At 41.8% G+C, this 18,430-nt stretch overlaps 1 protein-coding gene across 1 annotated transcript in view; it reads left to right on the top strand.

Annotated features, from left to right (window-relative positions):
• LOC311245456 (AT-rich interactive domain-containing protein 3B-like) overlaps positions 1–16,512 on the top strand; it is a gene marked incomplete at both ends in the record, with an annotated part of 30,878 nt that extends 14,366 nt beyond the window's left edge. Inside the window, 7 exons of the mRNA XM_084335298.1 lie at positions 707–781; positions 886–958; positions 11,016–11,199; positions 11,461–11,711; positions 13,732–13,992; positions 14,639–14,731; positions 16,364–16,512. Coding sequence (XP_084191424.1) covers positions 707–781; positions 886–958; positions 11,016–11,199; positions 11,461–11,711; positions 13,732–13,992; positions 14,639–14,731; positions 16,364–16,512 — 1,086 coding nt within the window. The remainder of the gene's footprint in view (positions 1–706; positions 782–885; positions 959–11,015; positions 11,200–11,460; positions 11,712–13,731; positions 13,993–14,638; positions 14,732–16,363) is intronic.
• Positions 16,513–18,430: the final 1,918 nt, after the last annotated feature.

The raw sequence follows: 18,430 nt of genomic DNA, 5'->3' as shown, positions 1-18,430 counted from the left end.
CTTCAAGGCCCTCGACCTGGCATATCGTGCGGCGAAGGGAGCGGCTCCCGCCTACCTCCGGTCAATGGTCTCTAACTACACACCCTCAAGACCCCTACGCTCTGCATCCTCTGGCCGCCTCAGACCTACTCCACACTCCAGCACTCAACTGTGAACACTTTGATGAACAGTGTTAGTCAGCTGATAGAGTTGTACCCTTCCTGCTGTCTTGTTGTACAAAACTTGTAAGTCGTTTTGGATAAAAGCGTCGGCTAAATAACAATGTAAAATTAGAATGCAAGGTATGTTACCTTGTGAGAGCGGAAAGCTGATCCAGAGAGGTCGAGGTATCAGGAAATTCACATTACCTGGCCATTGTAGTTCTTTTAGTGATGTATATCGCTATGTGTCATTGCATCTGGCTCTATCAAATTAGCAGTTTTTCTGACCAGAGATCGCCACATACAACCGTTATGCCTCAATCTCGTAAATTAGTTTAATGTCGCTTTGCAGTGGATATTCCCCTTTTTAAAGAAGTATTGTCTGCATGATTGCATTCCTTTCTGGAAGGACAATAATGCGTTGACGTCATTTTACAAATGTATATAAAACCTCTCGATTCGTTGACAAAATCCCTATGACTTGTTAGTCGACTAAGAATTTCTGTAGTAGAGGATAAACACCCAACCTCTACTGAGCCCTTCTATTCCCATGGGTTTGTTTACAGAAAGGAAGTACTGGCTGGACAGAGGAGAATGAAGGAGGGAGAGCAAGAGGAGAGCCATCCAGGGACTTTGCCAAGGTCAGTTGGTCTGATGGTTGTAAACGGAAACAAGCTAATGTACGCCTGAAATTATTACAGATTGAAACTTCATTAGTATGTTGACACCAGTTTTCAATTGACAGCTTTATGAACTGGATGGCGACCCGAACCGTAAGGACTTTCTGGATCAGCTGTTCATCTTTATGCAAAAACGAGGTAAATAATTTATTAGTTTTTATTCTGATAGTACCTGTATATCTTAACAGTTTTGCTTTTGCATAACTGGGAATGTGAGACGATTCCCCATTGTATTCCTCGCTGTTATAAATTGGTGATATCTGAGATTAGTTTAGTGGCAAACGGCTGGTGAACTTGAGAACTCTTAGGACTGTCTGACTCTTAATAATAAACACTGCACGGACTCTGGCGCAGTGTGTTACGTTATGGACCATGTATACTATCATCACTATTACTACTGACTGATTGAATCCTGCCATTCACTACTATTATCACTATCACCATTATTACTTTGTTCTATTTTCTATTATACCTATTCTGCCTGTACCTCCAACAGTGCTAAGACAGCAGAACTTTCCCTCAAAGGGATTAATAAAGGAACACATGACTTGACTTGACACTTGAGTGTTTACCATTGACGGGTCTCGTGTGGTTCCACACATTGGGCCATGTTTTTGTATTAGACGGAACATCGCATTAAACTGCTGCTAACCTGCATGGGTCCTGCAGAAAGTGGTCATGACTGAGATTCCTGTGGTTCAATTGAGCCCACTTTTTATTGTGCAAAAGGCCATGGGACCACTTTGAAAATGGCTATGCCGATTTTTCCTGTAAAAATGTTGCTTAAAGGGATAGATTTTTTTTGGGACATTTTAGTTGTATGAAATACGTGCCAGTAAGCCAAAGCTATTAGCCTACTTACCGAGTCCCGTGGTCTGGAGTTCTGGACGGGTTCCGAGTGAGCTGGGAAGCTTTAGACGGGCAGCAAATGGCAGAAAGGGGGTCATGAAACCAAAAGATCGACAGCATGCAGGCAAAGGGGTAGCCACCTCCAAAACAAAACCACGCTCCTCCAGAATTGTGAAACGGGGATAGGCTGCATTACCTGTGATTATAATGGCTCCAGTGCGTACTAGTAATACATAGCTTTTTTCCAAGGAAAGTAGAGGACAATGGTTTTGAGTTGATAACCCTTCTGCCTGCATCTTGTGGTGTGGATTAAAACTATATGGTTTCAAGACCCGGTTTGCTTTTCCGATTCGATCGGAAAACGACCAGAACTCCGACCACGGGACTTGGTAAGTAAGATACTTTGCATCCACTACACTACTGGCAAGTATTTCATACAACTTAATGTACAAAAATCTGAAGTATTCCTTTAACTATAGAGCAATATTTATTTCCCTGTATGCCAGTGATGTCGGCTGGCACGCCAGTGCACTATTAAACTTTAGAGGGCTAAAACGCAACTGTAAGTAAGCCAGCCCCCACCACACACACACACACACACACACACTCTTATACCCACCTATCACACAGGCTCTAGTCCACTTCATATACAGTGATCATTAAAGATTCCATTAAATAAAAAAGGTGTTTTCCTCTATTATATCCAATTATAATTTTACCTAGTTCTCATCTATTTATCACTGTCAAGTTTTTTTTATTTTATTTTCATATAAATAAATCCATTGTTTCCTCTTCCCCTGAAAACGTACCTACTCCATGAGTGACATCTCTCAATACATTTAGATTTTGAACCGCGACCTTCAATGCTCTGGTATTTTACGTCAATCAAATGTCAATCAAATCAAATGGCGGAAGCTTGCGGTGCCGTTATGCTGTTTCTGTGGATCTTTACTAGGGATGGGCACGTTATTCAAATATTCTAAAAGTAGGTATTTTTTTAATTGACATGCCTTCAAATGCCCATCCCTAATTTTTACTAGTATTCCTTGTGCCACTACCTAACATTGCCGTAATCAGCAAGCTTAATGTAGCTCGAACCATTTAGCGTTACTCATCACTACATAATTTACAGTAAACACACCAGCCTCCTGGCTGCATGTCAAAACTATGGAAGGCGGTTGGGGTAAAAAAGTGAATGCGATTAATTGTTAATTTACAATAATACAAAATAAAAAAAAAAGTGTTAATATCAATAGCCCTACAATCTTGTCATGGCTTTCTCATCAAAATATGAACACACATGAAGAAGATGTTGTGGATGAAGTAAATGAAACCCAACTTCCCCAAAAGTATACTTTTATTAAAATGATTACTATGAAGTTCATGTGTTGAATGCTGGATGGTTAGTGATTCATAGTCATTGAGCATCTTGATGGCCTGGGGATAGAAGCTCCTTTTGAGTCTCTCTGTGCTGGCCATGGGCGCTTGCCTGACCGCAGCAGTGCAAAGAGGCAGTTGTTTGGGTGGCTAGAGCAATCAGCTGTGATGCTGAACAAGAGCGGTGTGCGGGATCTTCCCTTTTCAAGGTCAAGATGGTTCCTGTAGTGGTGGATCAAGATGATTCCTGTAGTGGTGGATCAAGATGATTCCTGTAGTGGTGGATCAAGATGATTCCTGTAGTGGTGGATCAAGATGATTCCTGTAGTGGTGGATCAAGATGATTCCTGTAGTGGTGGATCAAGATGATTCCTGTAGTGGTGGATCAAGATGATTCCTGTAGTGGTGGATCAAGATGATTCCTGTAGTGGTGGATCAAGATGATTCCTGTAGTGGTGGATCAAGATGATTCCTGTAGTGGTGGATCAAGATGATTCCTGTAGTGGTGGATCAGTCTTTCATGGTACATGGTAGTTACAGTATGGACCATAATGGTCTCAACTTTGGCTTCAATGATAATGTGCAACTCACATTATTTCTTTACATCTTGGTGGGGCTTTTAGCTATTGCCTACTAGCTTCTTATTTTTAGACATCTGGCTTTGGTAGATATCTGGCTCAGTGCTTAACTTTGTGTCCAGACCCAGAGCCGTTGAAGGAGCTCAAACTATCCCCCTCTGTGCCTTCATCATATTAACACATTATGTCTGTCAGTTACATGATGAGCTCAATGGCTTCATTGAGATCAATTGAATGTGTCCATTTAGACAACTAACTACAAGCGTATTGTACTTTGTGTAATAAGGGCTTTGTGATAAAGTAGGGGTGGGCCTCTGTTTATTACAGCATCGATTGGAGGGAAAAATGTTTAGATTCTTCATACAATGCTTTTTTGAGAGTCTCTCTGCCTGTCTGCAATTGTGTTCCATTGTTTTTTTTTATCACCTAAACTTACTTCTCTCCTACCTTCAAGTTTATCTTATTTTAAAGGTTTTCATCTATATTCAGCCCATTTTCTTGATACATTTTCTGTTCACTGGTGGTGAAGTGTGAACATGAATACATTCATGAAATCCATTTAAATCTTTTCAACAAGACCACTTGCCACCATTGGTTACACAGAGATTTCCTTCACAACCCCCGTTCTTCCCTGCAGGGAGCCTGCTCCATTCATAGTGATGACTTGATAACCTCCCACCAGTGACAACAATGGAGCTAAAGGCGAGCGAGGCACTGCCCCCTGGAGCAGACGCCAACTATGCAGTGTGGAAATGCCTAAACGGAATAAGATCTGGTGTTGGACGTTCAAAAGCCACTCTCGCCAAATGGGGATACAAATGATGGGGACGTTGTCTGTGATTGTGGCACTGAAACGCAGACCATGCAGCACCTCCTGTCCTGATATGCCCCCTGCTAGAACAGCCCTGCACAGCATCAGACTTGGCAGAGTTCAATGAGAAGGGACAGCAATGTGTTCAGCTGTGGTTGAACCACGTCTAGCCAAGCCTTGTAATTGACTGCCTTGTGGACACACCAAGAAGAAGATGGTGATGAGTGACCATGGTTCCTCCTTATTATCTCTGCTGGTGGGCTGCTCATGGAATTCCTGTGTTCTCAATCTTCTAGTCTGAAAATGCGTCGTGCGTAATACTTTTAACTCATCCCCTCAATATTTTCTAGGATAACATAGCCTACATGGCAACTGATCTTCACATGTTTTACTCAACGCATTAATTGTACAGTAAACATGAGAATGAAACGGTACTTTTATATCAAATAGGGATGAATGATTCAAATTGACCTCACACAGGAGAATACTCCTGTTCTTATTATGGCAGGGAAACCACCAGCCTAGGTTTCATGCTTCAAATACACGACCAAGCTGATTACCATATTCACTAACTGCTTAGTAAACACTTGTTAAATTAGGCTGCGATAATGTGACACGCCCTATGTCATTGATATTTGATCTAAAAAAGAAAAAGAGAGCTTTTATAATTGTTTTCCTCAGGCTATAAATGACAACGCATGTCCAACTATTGTTTGTTGCATCCTACATTTTAACCTACATGTTATACTATGTACCTATGGATGTAAATACTTTATACGTAGGCCTTCTTTCTCTCTTCTTTTCTCTCATTTCCTCTGACCTATACATATATGAGCAATGTGCATTGTTTAAAAAAAAAAACACTTTATAGTAGTATTTAAAAAGAAATACGGAAACAACAACAATGTGTACACATTCCAAGCCCTACAGATCCACTGACTCAAAAATAAAGGTCAATGTCTTACTAAAACAACAGTGACTAAAATAACAAGTAGACCAGACTGTCATAGACTTCTCTTTACGGTCTAATATAATGTAAGATTTCGGCCAGACCAAAATAAAATGTGTACACACTACACACAGAATTACTGTTCAGCAACTTGTCCCTTCTGTACATCACATGTTACTGGCTCCTGCCCATCTCTTGTATCAGTCTTGTTCATGGCACATTCGGCCATAAAGACTACTGTAGGCTTCTAGTTTGATTTTATTTTCATTAACCTTTATTTAACCCGATTAGACCCATTGAGATTAAAAGCTCTTTACAGCAGTTTCATACAGTAACTAGGGATGGGTACCTTTCACATTTGAACCGATACAGTACCGGTACCTGTGAATCGATACCGGTACCCAACGGTACCTTTTTTCGGTACTTTAGTCTCAAGAAATGTAATTTACCTACCTCAGTTGTGAGAAAAAAAATCCAAACTTCAAATAACTACAATTTCGACAGTTTTCGGCTTGCCATTGCTCCGGCTGCTTTGTTGTTGAATCAAGTAAAATCCTAGGTAAGCATATATTGTGCGTGTGAACGTTGACATGAAAAGAAAAAAAGGTAAAAATAAAATAATAATCCCTAACAGTAACACACACACACACACACATTAAAAACAGATCAAATGTGTTTGACGGTGCAGGGAAGCCATGTCATCCTATTTCAATTAAAACAATTAGAAACATCAATTGAGTCTGCTTCTATAGCTTTAAATGCCTTTAAATTAATTCAAAGTGTGACTAGATCCTGGAGTTTAAGTTAATTTGACAAGACTATTCCATGCAAATCAAGCTCAACTTCTTTCATGCAACAGTTGAGTCTGTCCTTTTGTATGGCAGTGAATGCTGGACCTTGAAGCCCACCCTGCAGAAGTCCTTGGATGGGTGCTACACCAGAATGATGCGTGTGGTGCTCAACATCAACAGGGATGAGCATGTCACTAATGCAATCTTGTATGGGGGGGTGCTAAAGGTGAGCGATAAAGTGGCAGTCAGGAGAATGAGGCTGGCAGGTCACTGCCAGAGACACCATGAGATGCCAACCAGCAAACTTGTGCTGTGGGAACCAACACACGGGCATCGATCACGAGGACGTCCCACATTAACCTACGTGGACGTACTCAGGAGAGATGCGGGAACAGAAAGCACCGTCGAGCTAGCCAGATGCATGGAGGATCGGGATGACTGGAAGCACCGATGGAGGGCCCGTCCGAGGACGACCTAGATAGATAGATTCCATGCAGATGGTGCAAAAAACATAAAGGCCTTCTTTCCTAATTCAGTGTGAACTGTAGGATCAGTCATAAGTATAGTGTCCTGGGACTGTAACTCATATTTGCCCTAGTTGGAAAATTGAGAATTATTTAATATTTGTTGATGTGTGGATGGTTACTGAATTGGGATGTAAGCCTTTTTTTTTTATATATAATTTTTTTACACACGAATAGAATGAGGTGTTTTCAGGCGTTTAGTTGTGAGTTTGTCGTCTTTTAATAGATGCCCCCCCCCCCCCCCCCCCTTTGTCTGCTCATGTTGTCTGGATGTGTGCATGCTCATGTTAACTGGTCGACCAGTCAGATTTGATTCGGCTTCCAGTAAACCAAAACAAACCCATTCATGCCAACAGCGGGTGTCATCCGCTTGGTCAGCTTCTAATGTGTCATAGAACGTACGTTTTATAAATTGAATCTAAAGTTTGACACAATTATCCGGAATCCCCAGAATGCATTGCAAGAGGTTTTCAAACCCTTACATAAAACATTTGTTTTTCAATTATTCTTAGGAACACGTCAACATTTTGGGAAATTAGCTTACCGTCTTCTCCGGAGAGAGACAGGAAGATAGATACCAGTTTCCTCTCTGTGCGTTCAGTAGAAAGCTATCTGGCTGCATGTTAGCCTAGCTTAGCACAATGAATGGAAGCGGACAGTGCCGGTTGGCCTTCGGTAGAGGTGTTAGTTGGACAAAGCCTAGGGCCCTAGGCTAACCGGCACTGTTCGCTTCCATTCATTGTGCTAAGCTAGGCTAACGTGCAGCCAGATGGCTTTCTACTGAACGCACAGAGGAAACTGGTATCTATCTTCCTGTCTCTCTCTGGAGAAGACGGTAAGCTAATTTCCCAAAATGTTTGTGTGTTCCTTTAACGAATGTCATCACATATTTTATTGTTTTCTGATTAGATAATGAAAAGGTTTACCTTTTTGTTGTCATAACACACAATCATTTATTGCCTTTTTATTTTCTGTTATGAGTGTGCGTATAGAGTTGGGTTTGACTTTCCTTTTGGTTATGATGAAAGATAACGGGTCGTGTGCTCCGTGTCCGTGCCGATTCTGGATGTTCGGGCGGATGGACATGGTGGTGGTTGGATCGGGGGGCGTGTGGCATTGTGTGTGTTGGGGGAGTTCAGTGGTGGGGACTGGCCAGGGTCCGTTGGGGCGCGGAGAGCTCTGGGGGGGGTTTGGTTGGAGCCTACGGCTTCTCCTGGGCTTTTCCCAGGATTTTGGTTGGTTTTCATCATTGGGGTTCCCTCGGTTCGCTGGCGTTTTGGGGATTCCTTGCATGGGGGGGCTCACTGCGGCTTCTGCTGTGTTTTGGGGTGTCCCTGTCCCAGGGGCCCGGTGTCGTCTCAGACCGCCCGTGTCCGTCTTTTCATTTGACTGCTGTTGTGTCTGTCTGCTTGAGTGTTTGGAGTCGTTGCCTTGCTGCGTGGCTGCAGGCCCTGGGGCGCATGACCTGTCATTCCTCTGTAGAGTTTGGGGGTGGGGGCGCGGTGTTCGCTGGTTTCCTTGTGTGGTGGCGAGGTCACTGGGACCGGGGGAGATGTAGCGGCCCGCGGGGGTGGCATTCCCGTTGCTGTGCATGGCGGTGTGAGTGGCACACGGGCTGTTTGTGTTTTCCTTCGGTCACTCATGACGTGCTTTATCAGGGGTCTTGGATGAGCATGTGGTGGGGATTGATGTGTTTGGGGGACTGGCTGTTCCGGGGGGGTTTACATGCCTTCGAGCAACACTGTACTTATTGTACTTATTTTATGCCTATTCTTATGTCTGCACGTTCTACGTTGCACTACTTTTATTGTCTTTTATACCTATTCTATCCTATGTCTGCACTTTATGCATTGTTTTTATTCTATTTAAACTGTATGCTAGTTTTATGTCTATGTTCATTTTATGCTATTTGCTGTGGGGCACTTTGGGCTGCGATCCATGTGTGAAAGGTGCTATATAGATTATATATAATAATTATATATTATGTAAAAAAGAAAAAAAAAAATTATCCATTGAAATGTCCGACGACATTGAAAATGAGAATGACCTCAAGTGTCCTTTTCAAGAATAAATAAAGGTTTGAATTGGTTTGAGAGACACTGGTGAGACTGTGTCCTGTTGTGTGGTGGTAGAATGGGTTTGAGAGAGACTGTGTCCTGTTGTTGTATGGTGGAGACTAGCTGCAAAATAATGTGAGAAGAAAGGGGGAATTGACGTACTTGACATACTAATTACATGAAATTCCCCCCGACTCTCACAAAACGCCACCACCGTTATTACCGTCCCTCTCGTGTGAAGGAGCCTCAGCAACAGAATGCTGGGTTGTTGTTTTTTGTTGTTGTGATGATGTTACAGCAGGTTAAGTGTGTTTATGTCTGCGTTGGTGGCTGTATGCCATGTGGTCATCTAAAGTAAGAAATAATCTTATTCCTACAACTTCTGTTGAGCCCCCTTCATTAATTGGCTTTATTCCAAGACAGGATTGGTAGGATAAGCTGTCAATCCTTAGATTGGCAGGCACTGCTGGGCCTACTGCCCATCCCCCCCAGCTGTAAAAGCAATGCAGAGCAGTTGTATGGATTTATCCCCACCCCCATCCATTTCAAATAGGCTTCATTAGTGAGGTATATGCACACAGATTACAAACTGCCCCACTTTAACTCCTCTTAACCTCAGGCTGTAGGGGGGTGCAAAATCAACGTAAGGATTTTCTATCTACTGATTCAAAATTCTTCGATTCTGAAGAGATTTTATTTTTATTTTATATACAGTATATACTATATATATTTTTTTTCTTTTTGCAGATGACTACCAGTAACATGTTTCTGTTCAAATTATTGCGTTTATGTTTCTTATTGAGTGGACTAAACTGGAAAATAAATGTATTCCTTCAATTATTTTTCTTTGAGATAAAGTGTCTTATCACAGTCAAATGGGAATAGTAACTCAAAATGGCAATCAAATCTGTGCATGTATTCAATCGATTACCCACAATTAGAATCGTGAGATTTCCCAACTCTTGCACCCTTAGTGGACCGAATCATTTAAACATATCGGCAGCATCCATTCCTCCCCATCCATGTGTGTGGATAGCAGTACACATTCGTTTGTAGAAGAACCTCGTTTGTCTACCTACCCCATGGGAAGGGAGGATATTCATGAGCAGTTCAGATCAATGAATTGTGATTTTGGACCAAAGCGTATTTAAAATACGAAAGTGCATGCGCACACATTCTGTTAAGTTCTTCAGAAATGTGCATTTTAAATGCACCAAGTATCATGCATGAATAAATAAATTCAGTCAACTACATATATCATTTTTTAGTTGCTAATTTTGCCCATTCAGTAGACCAGGCACTTTAAATTAAGAGGACAGACATACAAAACATATGTCTTTGAATTGATATTGAAGTCAAGCGATATTGAATCGATATTGAAGTCGAGCGATATTGCCCGTCTCTTGTTTCACTCTAGTTCCATTTTCATTCCATAATTGAACCATTGCACTGAAGAACCAGTTCTAAAAAAAATTGGACAGCCTATGTATTTGCAGTTGTGAATTTAATCTAAATCACATCGAGTGTAACTGTCTGTGAAGTAGACAAGGAAGTATATAACAAGAAACTATGCAACCATGACTGTCTTCAACTATGAATGAACACAACACTCTGAATTGCCATCTTTGTATAATAAAGTACTCAACCTCTACTGTCTTTAACTACCGTCGGTAGTGTGATAGTAAAGGGTTAACCTTCTGTGTATTGTCGCAGTGAAAGGGTTAACCGTTTGGTAGTGTGGCAGTGAAATGGTTAACTATGAGTGAACACAACACTCTAATTTACCAGCTTTAGATAATAAAATGCTCAACCTCTACTGTCTTTAACTATGAGTGAACACAACACTCTAACTTACCATCTTTAGATAATAAATTACTCTACCTCTACTGTCTTTAACTATGAGTGAATACAACATAAACCTTAAACGTTCCTCCGAAAACTTGAAATGGATTTACGTGGTTCTTTGTCTGAGGTACTTAATTATCTGGATTTGAAATTATGGAACATCAGTTTCAGTGACTCATGCTTTACTGATATTGTTTATTTTTTAAAGAACATCTTGTCTGTGGCAATTTATATTTAATGTAATTCTTTTTTGTATTTTCCTCATCCCTTTGTCTGCCCGGGTCTCTGCTTTCTAACATCAGGCTAAATAACATGAAGAAGGATGGACTGTCTTGTCGGCTCTCGGAACACAAAATTAAACCCCTCTGTTGTGTTTATCTTAATAACACCTGTCCACCTTTCTTACCATTTCAGGAACTCCTGTGAACCGTATCCCCATCATGGCCAAGCAGGTGCTGGACCTGTACATGCTGTACAAGCTGGTGACGGAGAAGGGAGGCCTGGTGGAGGTCATCAACAAAAAGATCTGGAGGGAGATCACTAAAGGACTCAACCTGCCCACCTCCATCACCAGTGCCGCCTTCACCCTCCGCACACAGTACGTGTCTCTCTGGTTTCTGACAGGGAATCTATAAAAAGGGACATATTATGCATAGTATGTACCTTGAGTCTGTGAAACATGTGTGTAAAAAAAAAAATTAAAACACCACTTTTTTTTATTTATTCAAGACTAAGAAATTTCATCATTTTGACAGTGTTGACAATCTAGATTTATCTGGTTCTGACCTGTTTTGGGCAGGTACAGTATATGAAAAAGTACCTGTACAGGTTTTTGAGTGTGTTGAACTGTTGTGTGCAGGTATATGAAGTACCTGTATGGGTTTGAGTGTGAGAAGAAGGGTCTGAGCGCTCCCAGTGAGCTCCAGGCTGCCATCGACAGTAACCGGCGCGAGGGCCGGCGGCCCAGCTACACCAACAGCTTGTACCGCTTCTCCCCCTCCCCCACCACTGGCCCACACCCCCTCCTCTCCTCCCCCAAGATACAGGCCTCCTCCACGGGACACAATGGCCTAAACACGTCCCCCAGCCCATCTTTCAAGAGAAACACAGGTGTGTGTGTGTGTGTGTGTACTTAACATGACTTATGGAACGCCTTGCTCAGTTAACAGTCCTTACATTTTTTTTTAAATAGATAATAATAATCTAGTAAATAATAATAAATATCTCATAACAATGGTTCCAATATATATATATATATATATATATATAAGATAATTTTTTTTTGCCTTATACTGTATCTTTAACAACTTAACAAATTGTTAAATGGTGAAGCTGTTTAACAAACAAAAAGAAAGAAAGTGAGACGTGGAGACACACGATCACTTAGTCGTTCATTTGCATTGCATTAGCAGACTAGAGTGCATGTAGATTGTAGAGTGCAGCATACAGTAATGTAACAGAATTGAAAGAGAAACGGACAGAAGCAAAGTCATCTTGCAGAAATGTTTAACATTTAAAACTAACAGACTTGTTCATATCATGCAGTTTCTCAATTAATCAGACTCATTTGCCAACTAACAACTTTGTATAAAGATTGATTCATATTTGTTTTTAAATTAATTTCAATGTTGTCTTCATCTGTCTGACATCAGAAAGAGTTAGCTTTTTTGGTTTATAGTAAGCCACACAAAAACTCAAGCTTTAACATTTAAATACAGTACTTGCTATTTTCATAGAACTATATTTAGCAACATATAAAGGGTTAAGTACTATAATATGTCAACATTCACAACTGTCAACTTTTTACCATTACTATTTTACTGAGCATTAAAAGGCTAATAGGTTGAACCCAAACTGTTGGATGCACACTGCACTGTGGTATGTGCTGGAATGACTAAATGACGATGTATTAATTATTTATTTTATTTATTTTTACAAATGGAACATGGAAAATTTTAAACACAATGTCCAACAATGTCAAATACCGGGTGTTGGTCAGGGAGATTGATTGGTACATGGTGATGTAAACATATCTCTCTATTCAACAAAAGTGGCACTGGATGAATTTTATTGTTTTTTTTCTATTTAATTTCAAACCTTTATTTATACTTCATTTATATTTATACCTCCTTTACAGTTACAGTACATCGAGTTTACATACAGATACGCAATCATAAATACTTAATATTTAAATTCTAACCACTCCAATGCCACCAGTTTCTGCGTTCAATTTAGATTTGTATAGTTTTTAAATTATAACCTTTTTAAATTGATATACTTCCTGAAGAAAAATAAAGCACTCAAATACAAATACAATTACTTTTCAAAATGGGTTCCAATTCAAAATCACTTTTCCATTCTAGGTCGATGAGTAGCAATTTCCAAGTTGAAATGTGTCCTTTTCTTATTGGAAGAGAAGTAATTTTTTCATCAAATCTTAAGCTGGTTTGGCTTTCTAACGGGTAAATGATTCATGCCAGAGCCATGTGGTGACCTGCTACCAGGCTTCTGTTTCATGTGACTACCTACCTTGTGACGAGAGACCAATGTAGGATCTTGTGCCCCCTGCTGGCGTATTACTTCCACACACCTTCAACACATTTCATCCAGTCTACAACGGTTCTTTCTGATATACATTTACATTTAGTCATTTAGCTGACGCTTTTATCCAAAGCGACTTACAAGTTCTGTACGACAAGTCATCAGGAAGGGCACAACTCTATCAGCTGAGTAACAATGTTCATCAAAGTGTTGAGCGCTACAATGTAGGTTAGTATATTAGGACAAGTGCATGACCGTAAGGTTAGTTGTGCATGACCGTAAGGTTAGTTGTGCATGACAGTAAGGTTAGTTGATATAACATCTGCACATTTCAAATTGATTTGTTTTTATTTATGGATGCATATTAATGTCAAATGTTTTCAGACACTAGGCAGGTGGTTTAGTGTCGGCGTCGAGGAGACACAGGGGAGATTAGGGGAGGTTCTGGTGGTGGATTCAGTCGTCCTATGCCAGTAGGGGTTCCGATGGTTCCAGAGCCCGGGGTCTTACTACACCATCTGTGGACACATGTTATTGTTTAGTTGATGTTCTTCTAACATTCTGATCTCTTTAACCTCTGCAGTATCAGATGACCCCTCCACCCCCATGCTACCCAATAGGCTGCCCATGGCCCTGGCCCTGGGGAGGCAGCAGCTGGCCCAAGCTGCCACCCTGGACCAGCTGAGGGACAAGCTGGGTCATGGGCTCGGTTCTGCCGAGGGTCCAGAGAGGAAGATGGCGCGGCTGGCAGAGGAGCAGCAGCGTCTTATGCAACAAGCCTTCCAGCAGAACCTGCTGGCCATGGCTTCTCACTTCAACCCCATGGCCCTCAAACTCAACAATGGCCATGGTTAGTGACGTCACACACTGTGCAGTACGCTGTCGCTTCTCTTATGATGCTGGAGTGTTTACTTTTATTTCTATATACAGGTGCGGCTCAATAAATTAGAATATCATGGGAAAGTTATTTTATTTCAGTAATTCAATTCAAAAAGAGAAACTCTCATATATTATAGATTCATTACACACAGAGTGAAATATTTCAAGCCTTTATTTGTTTTAATTTTTATGGTTATGGCTTACAGCTCATGAAAGCCCAAAATTCAGTATCTCAAAGTTTGAACGTTTGAAAAAAAAAAAAAAAAAAATGTATATAGAAATGTTGGCCTTCTGAAAATGATGTTCATGTATGTTCACTCAGTACTTGGTTGGGGCTCCTTTTGCACAAATTACTGCATCAATACAGCTAAATATATTGACCTTTCCACGATATTCTAATTTATTGAGATGCACCTGTATATATATATATATATACATATATATATTTTTTTTAGCTTGTAATGTTTTATTTCTCCTTGATTAAATCCCACACACGTCTATTGAATTATGATGCTGTTTTATTGATGGACAAGAATTGTTTTATTAATGGATGCTTGATTCGGATGCAGGTTTGGTCTCCCAGTGTCTCAAAGTTGTAATTCTCTTTCTCACCACAGAGGGCAAACAAGACTTGTCTGTGAATATCTCCACCAATGGAGCAGCAGCAAGCATCAGTGTGTCAGTGGAAGTCAACGGCACGCTCTATTCAGGTGAGCCCTTCAGATGTCTGTTGTGGCCTCTCTTCAGCCACCGTGACACTCCAGGTTTGGCACTTGGCACAAAGGAATTGGGGAAGAACACCTTTGGGCCTTTTAGCAGAAGTGAAAGCAGGGGCGTAACTTCCATATCCATGATTGACAGCTGGTAGTACAGCAGTAGACGACACTGTTTCATCAAAATAAAAAATAATAGATAAACAAAACCACTACAGAGAAGACTAAACTATTATTATTACCTATTCTGCCTGCCCCCCCCCCCCCCCCCCCCCAAGCTGCTATGACACCTGAATTTCCCCAAGGGTATTAACTCTTTGACTGCCACCAGCTTTCGCTATCTTTACTAAATGGCACCAGCGTTATTGACTATTTTAGCGATGTTTGCAGACCCATTGTGTGTTCTGTATTATAGCTATGGAGACAATAGTATGGCTCATTTTGCAGGCATTGTTCATAGTCCATTACTGACTAATCAGTTCATTTCTACACACTGTAGTTTGTTACACACCATTTCCAAAATAATCCAGTCTTTTTTCAAAATGCGATAGTTACTAAAAGATTGGTTTAGGTCCGGTAAGATACGACACTGTGATCGTTACAGAAACATGTTTCAGGTTCTGTAAAATAGACATAGACCTTACCTTAGCCAGAAGGTACTCTAAAAAGAATAATTCCAATGATCCCATCGGCGATCGCGATTTCTCGTAATTACTTGTATACAGGAAACTAGGTTTTGCGGCGAGATCTCCTAGAGATTGCTCTGCAGATCAGAGCGAGTCAGGAAAGAAAGGGAGCAGGACAGAGACGGTTTAGTTCAGACAATCTGAGTTCAAAAGGTAGGCGATACTGCCACCTGGTGAGATTCGATCGTCATTGCAATTTCAACGTAGGCAGATTAATCAGAGACACATAGAGGGCTCTGGCTGACCGTATAGAATGGGGATCAAAGGAAAATATCAAAGGACCAAAACCAGAGAAATCTCGGGTTTCTGGCACTCGACACATGGCGAGATAACCCGAATTTTCTCGAGTTTGGCGGGCAAAGAGTTAATATTAATATAAAAAATAAATTAAATGTTTTACTTGAGAACCCGCACACCCAGGTATAATTTAGTCAAATCTCTTTAACTGGATATCGTCGGGTCAATTCCCTTCAACTGGATATCGTCGGGTCAATTCCCTTCAACTGGATATCGTCGGGTCAATTCCCTTCAACTGGATATCGTCAGGTCAATTCCCTTCAACTGGATATCGTCAGGTCAATTCCCTTCAACTGGATATCGTCGGGTCCAACTGGATATCGTCAGGTCAATTCCCTTCAACTGGATATCGTCAGGTCAATTCCCTTCAACTGGATATCGTCGGCTCAAATTCCTTCAACTGGATATCGTCGGGTCAATTCCTGACAAAGATCCATCATGGATGGAAAAGTCAAAATTATACCTCAGCGTGCGGGTTCTACCTTCAAATCATGGTTCAAACGATCACTTAACCCAGCAGCCACTGTTGATATGAGGCTAATCTATCACTATAACATAAGGTTTTGACCCGGATTGTTCAGAGATAGTTTCTGTACCAATACCCCCCCCCCACACTCTATTTAACCCTCTCATCTCTGTGCTGTAGGGAAGCTGTTTGCTCAGAAGCCGCCTGCTGCCCCTCCTGTGGTCTCCCAGAACATCACGCCTGCTGGGACCAGTGGTTTTACCCCCCTCTCCTCCTCACACAGTCCTTCCTCTTCCTCGTCCCCCTCTTCCTCAAAGGGACCAAATTGAGGTTCACTCCTGATGTTCAAAATGTGTTGTTGTCATGTATTCTACCTCCCTTGTCAAATAAGAACTGAATGAACTGTCTCTGTGTTGATATGTAGTCCAAACTTGACCTACAGTATGTTGCATATATGCAAGTAATGTAATCGATACCCCCCCCCCCCCCCCCCCCCCCCCCTCAGCCCGTTTTGGGAAATCGGCCTAGGAAATCAAATGTATCACCTTTAAACAGTTTGAATTTTTTAGTTATTATTATTTTTTTCTTCTAGTGATTTTATTTGTTTCTTTCTCGTTTGTCCTTTATTTTCACATTATGTACATTATGTTTTCAATGGGAGCAACATCAGGGGAACGTTGATGTGAATATCAGTGTGGGAAAGCTTCCAAAGTAACTAGATAACGGTTTACCTTTAGTGCCTCGTAGAAGCTACTTTTTTAGTGGATGTTCATGTCAAAAAAAGGGCTTAATACTCTAAATCGCCATTGTTTTATACTGCTTCATTAAGAAGATTAACCGGGTAGCTTCAGTAGGGTTCTTCAAAAGCAGCTTGTGCAGAGTAGTTCAGTGAGCGAGCCAGTCCTGTAGTGAGCGAGCCAGTCCTGTAGTGAGCGAGCCAGTCCTGTAGTGAGCGAGCCAGTCCTGTAGTGAGCGAGCCAGTCCTGTAGTGAGCGAGCCTGTAGTGAGCGAGCCAGTCCTGTAGTGAGCGAGCCAGTCCTGTAGTGAGCGAGCCAGTCCTGTAGTGAGCGAGCCAGTCCTGCAGTGAGCGAGCCAGTCCTGTAGTGAGCGAGCCTGTAGTGAGCGAGCCAGTCCTGTAGTGAGCGAGCCAGTCCTGCAGTGAGCGAGCCAGTCCTGCAGTGAGCGAGCCAGTCCTGCAGTGAGCGAGCCAGTCCTGTAGTGAGCGAGCCTGTAGTGAGCGAGCCAGTCCTGTAGTGAGCGAGCCTGTAGTGAGCGAGCCAGTCCTGTAGTGAGCGAGCCAGTCCTGCAGTGAGCGAGCCAGTCCTGCAGTGAGCGAGCCAGTCCTGCAGTGAGCGAGCCAGTCCTGTAGTGAGCGAGCCAGTCCTGCAGTGAGCGAGCCAGTCCTGCAGTGAGCGAGCCAGTCCTGTAGTGAGCGAGCCAGTCCTGTAGTGAGCGAGCCAGTCCTGCAGTGAGCGAGCCAGTCCTGTAGTGAGCGAGCCTGTAGTGAGCGAGCCAGTCCTGTAGTGAGCGAGCCAGTCCTGTAGTGAGCGAGCCAGTCCTGTAGTGAGCGAGCCAGTCCTGCAGTGAGCGAGCCAGTCCTGCAGTGAGCGAGCCAGTCCTGCAGTGAGCGAGCCAGTCCTGTAGTGAGCGAGCCAGTCCTGTAGTGAGCGAGCCAGTCCTGTAGTGAGCGAGCCAGTCCTGTATAGCCTCCAACAGAACACTGTAGTCGTCGTACAGCAGCTAATAATGACCAAAAAAGAAACTAAACTTAGAATCTTTGAGTTTTCACTTTATCGTAGCTCCCATCTGCGCCCATGTTTCTGTGTTAATACTGCACCCCTCCTAGTGAGCATTGTAACTGGGGATGCAAAAGGAATGGTGGGAGTAAAAGCAATGCAGGCTTTTGGTTACAGTTTAGAGGATGATGTATATTGTCATTGTCCTGCAGAAAGCTTAAGATTTCTCAAAAGTCAAAACGGGTATTAAGAGAAACTGGTTAAATGTTTTCATCGATGCTCATGTGGTTTTGACATTGTACAAAAAGATGATTCATGAATTTTTGCCTGATCCCAGAATTGTGAAACATTCATACATGCGGGAGATGATATATATATACACGGTATATATATATTAAAAAAAAAATGAAAGTAGGGAATGCAAGGCTTATATAATACACAACTAATATTGAATGGAAGTGATAAGACCAATTACCTCATTTTGACTTTCCATGTTGGGAAGCAAGTTTCT

Source organism: Notolepis coatsorum (assembly GCF_963971535.1).
Source record: "Notolepis coatsorum genome assembly, chromosome: 18".
NCBI classification, from domain to species: domain Eukaryota; kingdom Metazoa; phylum Chordata; class Actinopteri; order Aulopiformes; family Paralepididae; genus Notolepis; species Notolepis coatsorum.
The sequence above is the reverse complement of the archived record's forward strand: the minus strand, read 5'-3'. Positions and strand labels throughout refer to the sequence as shown.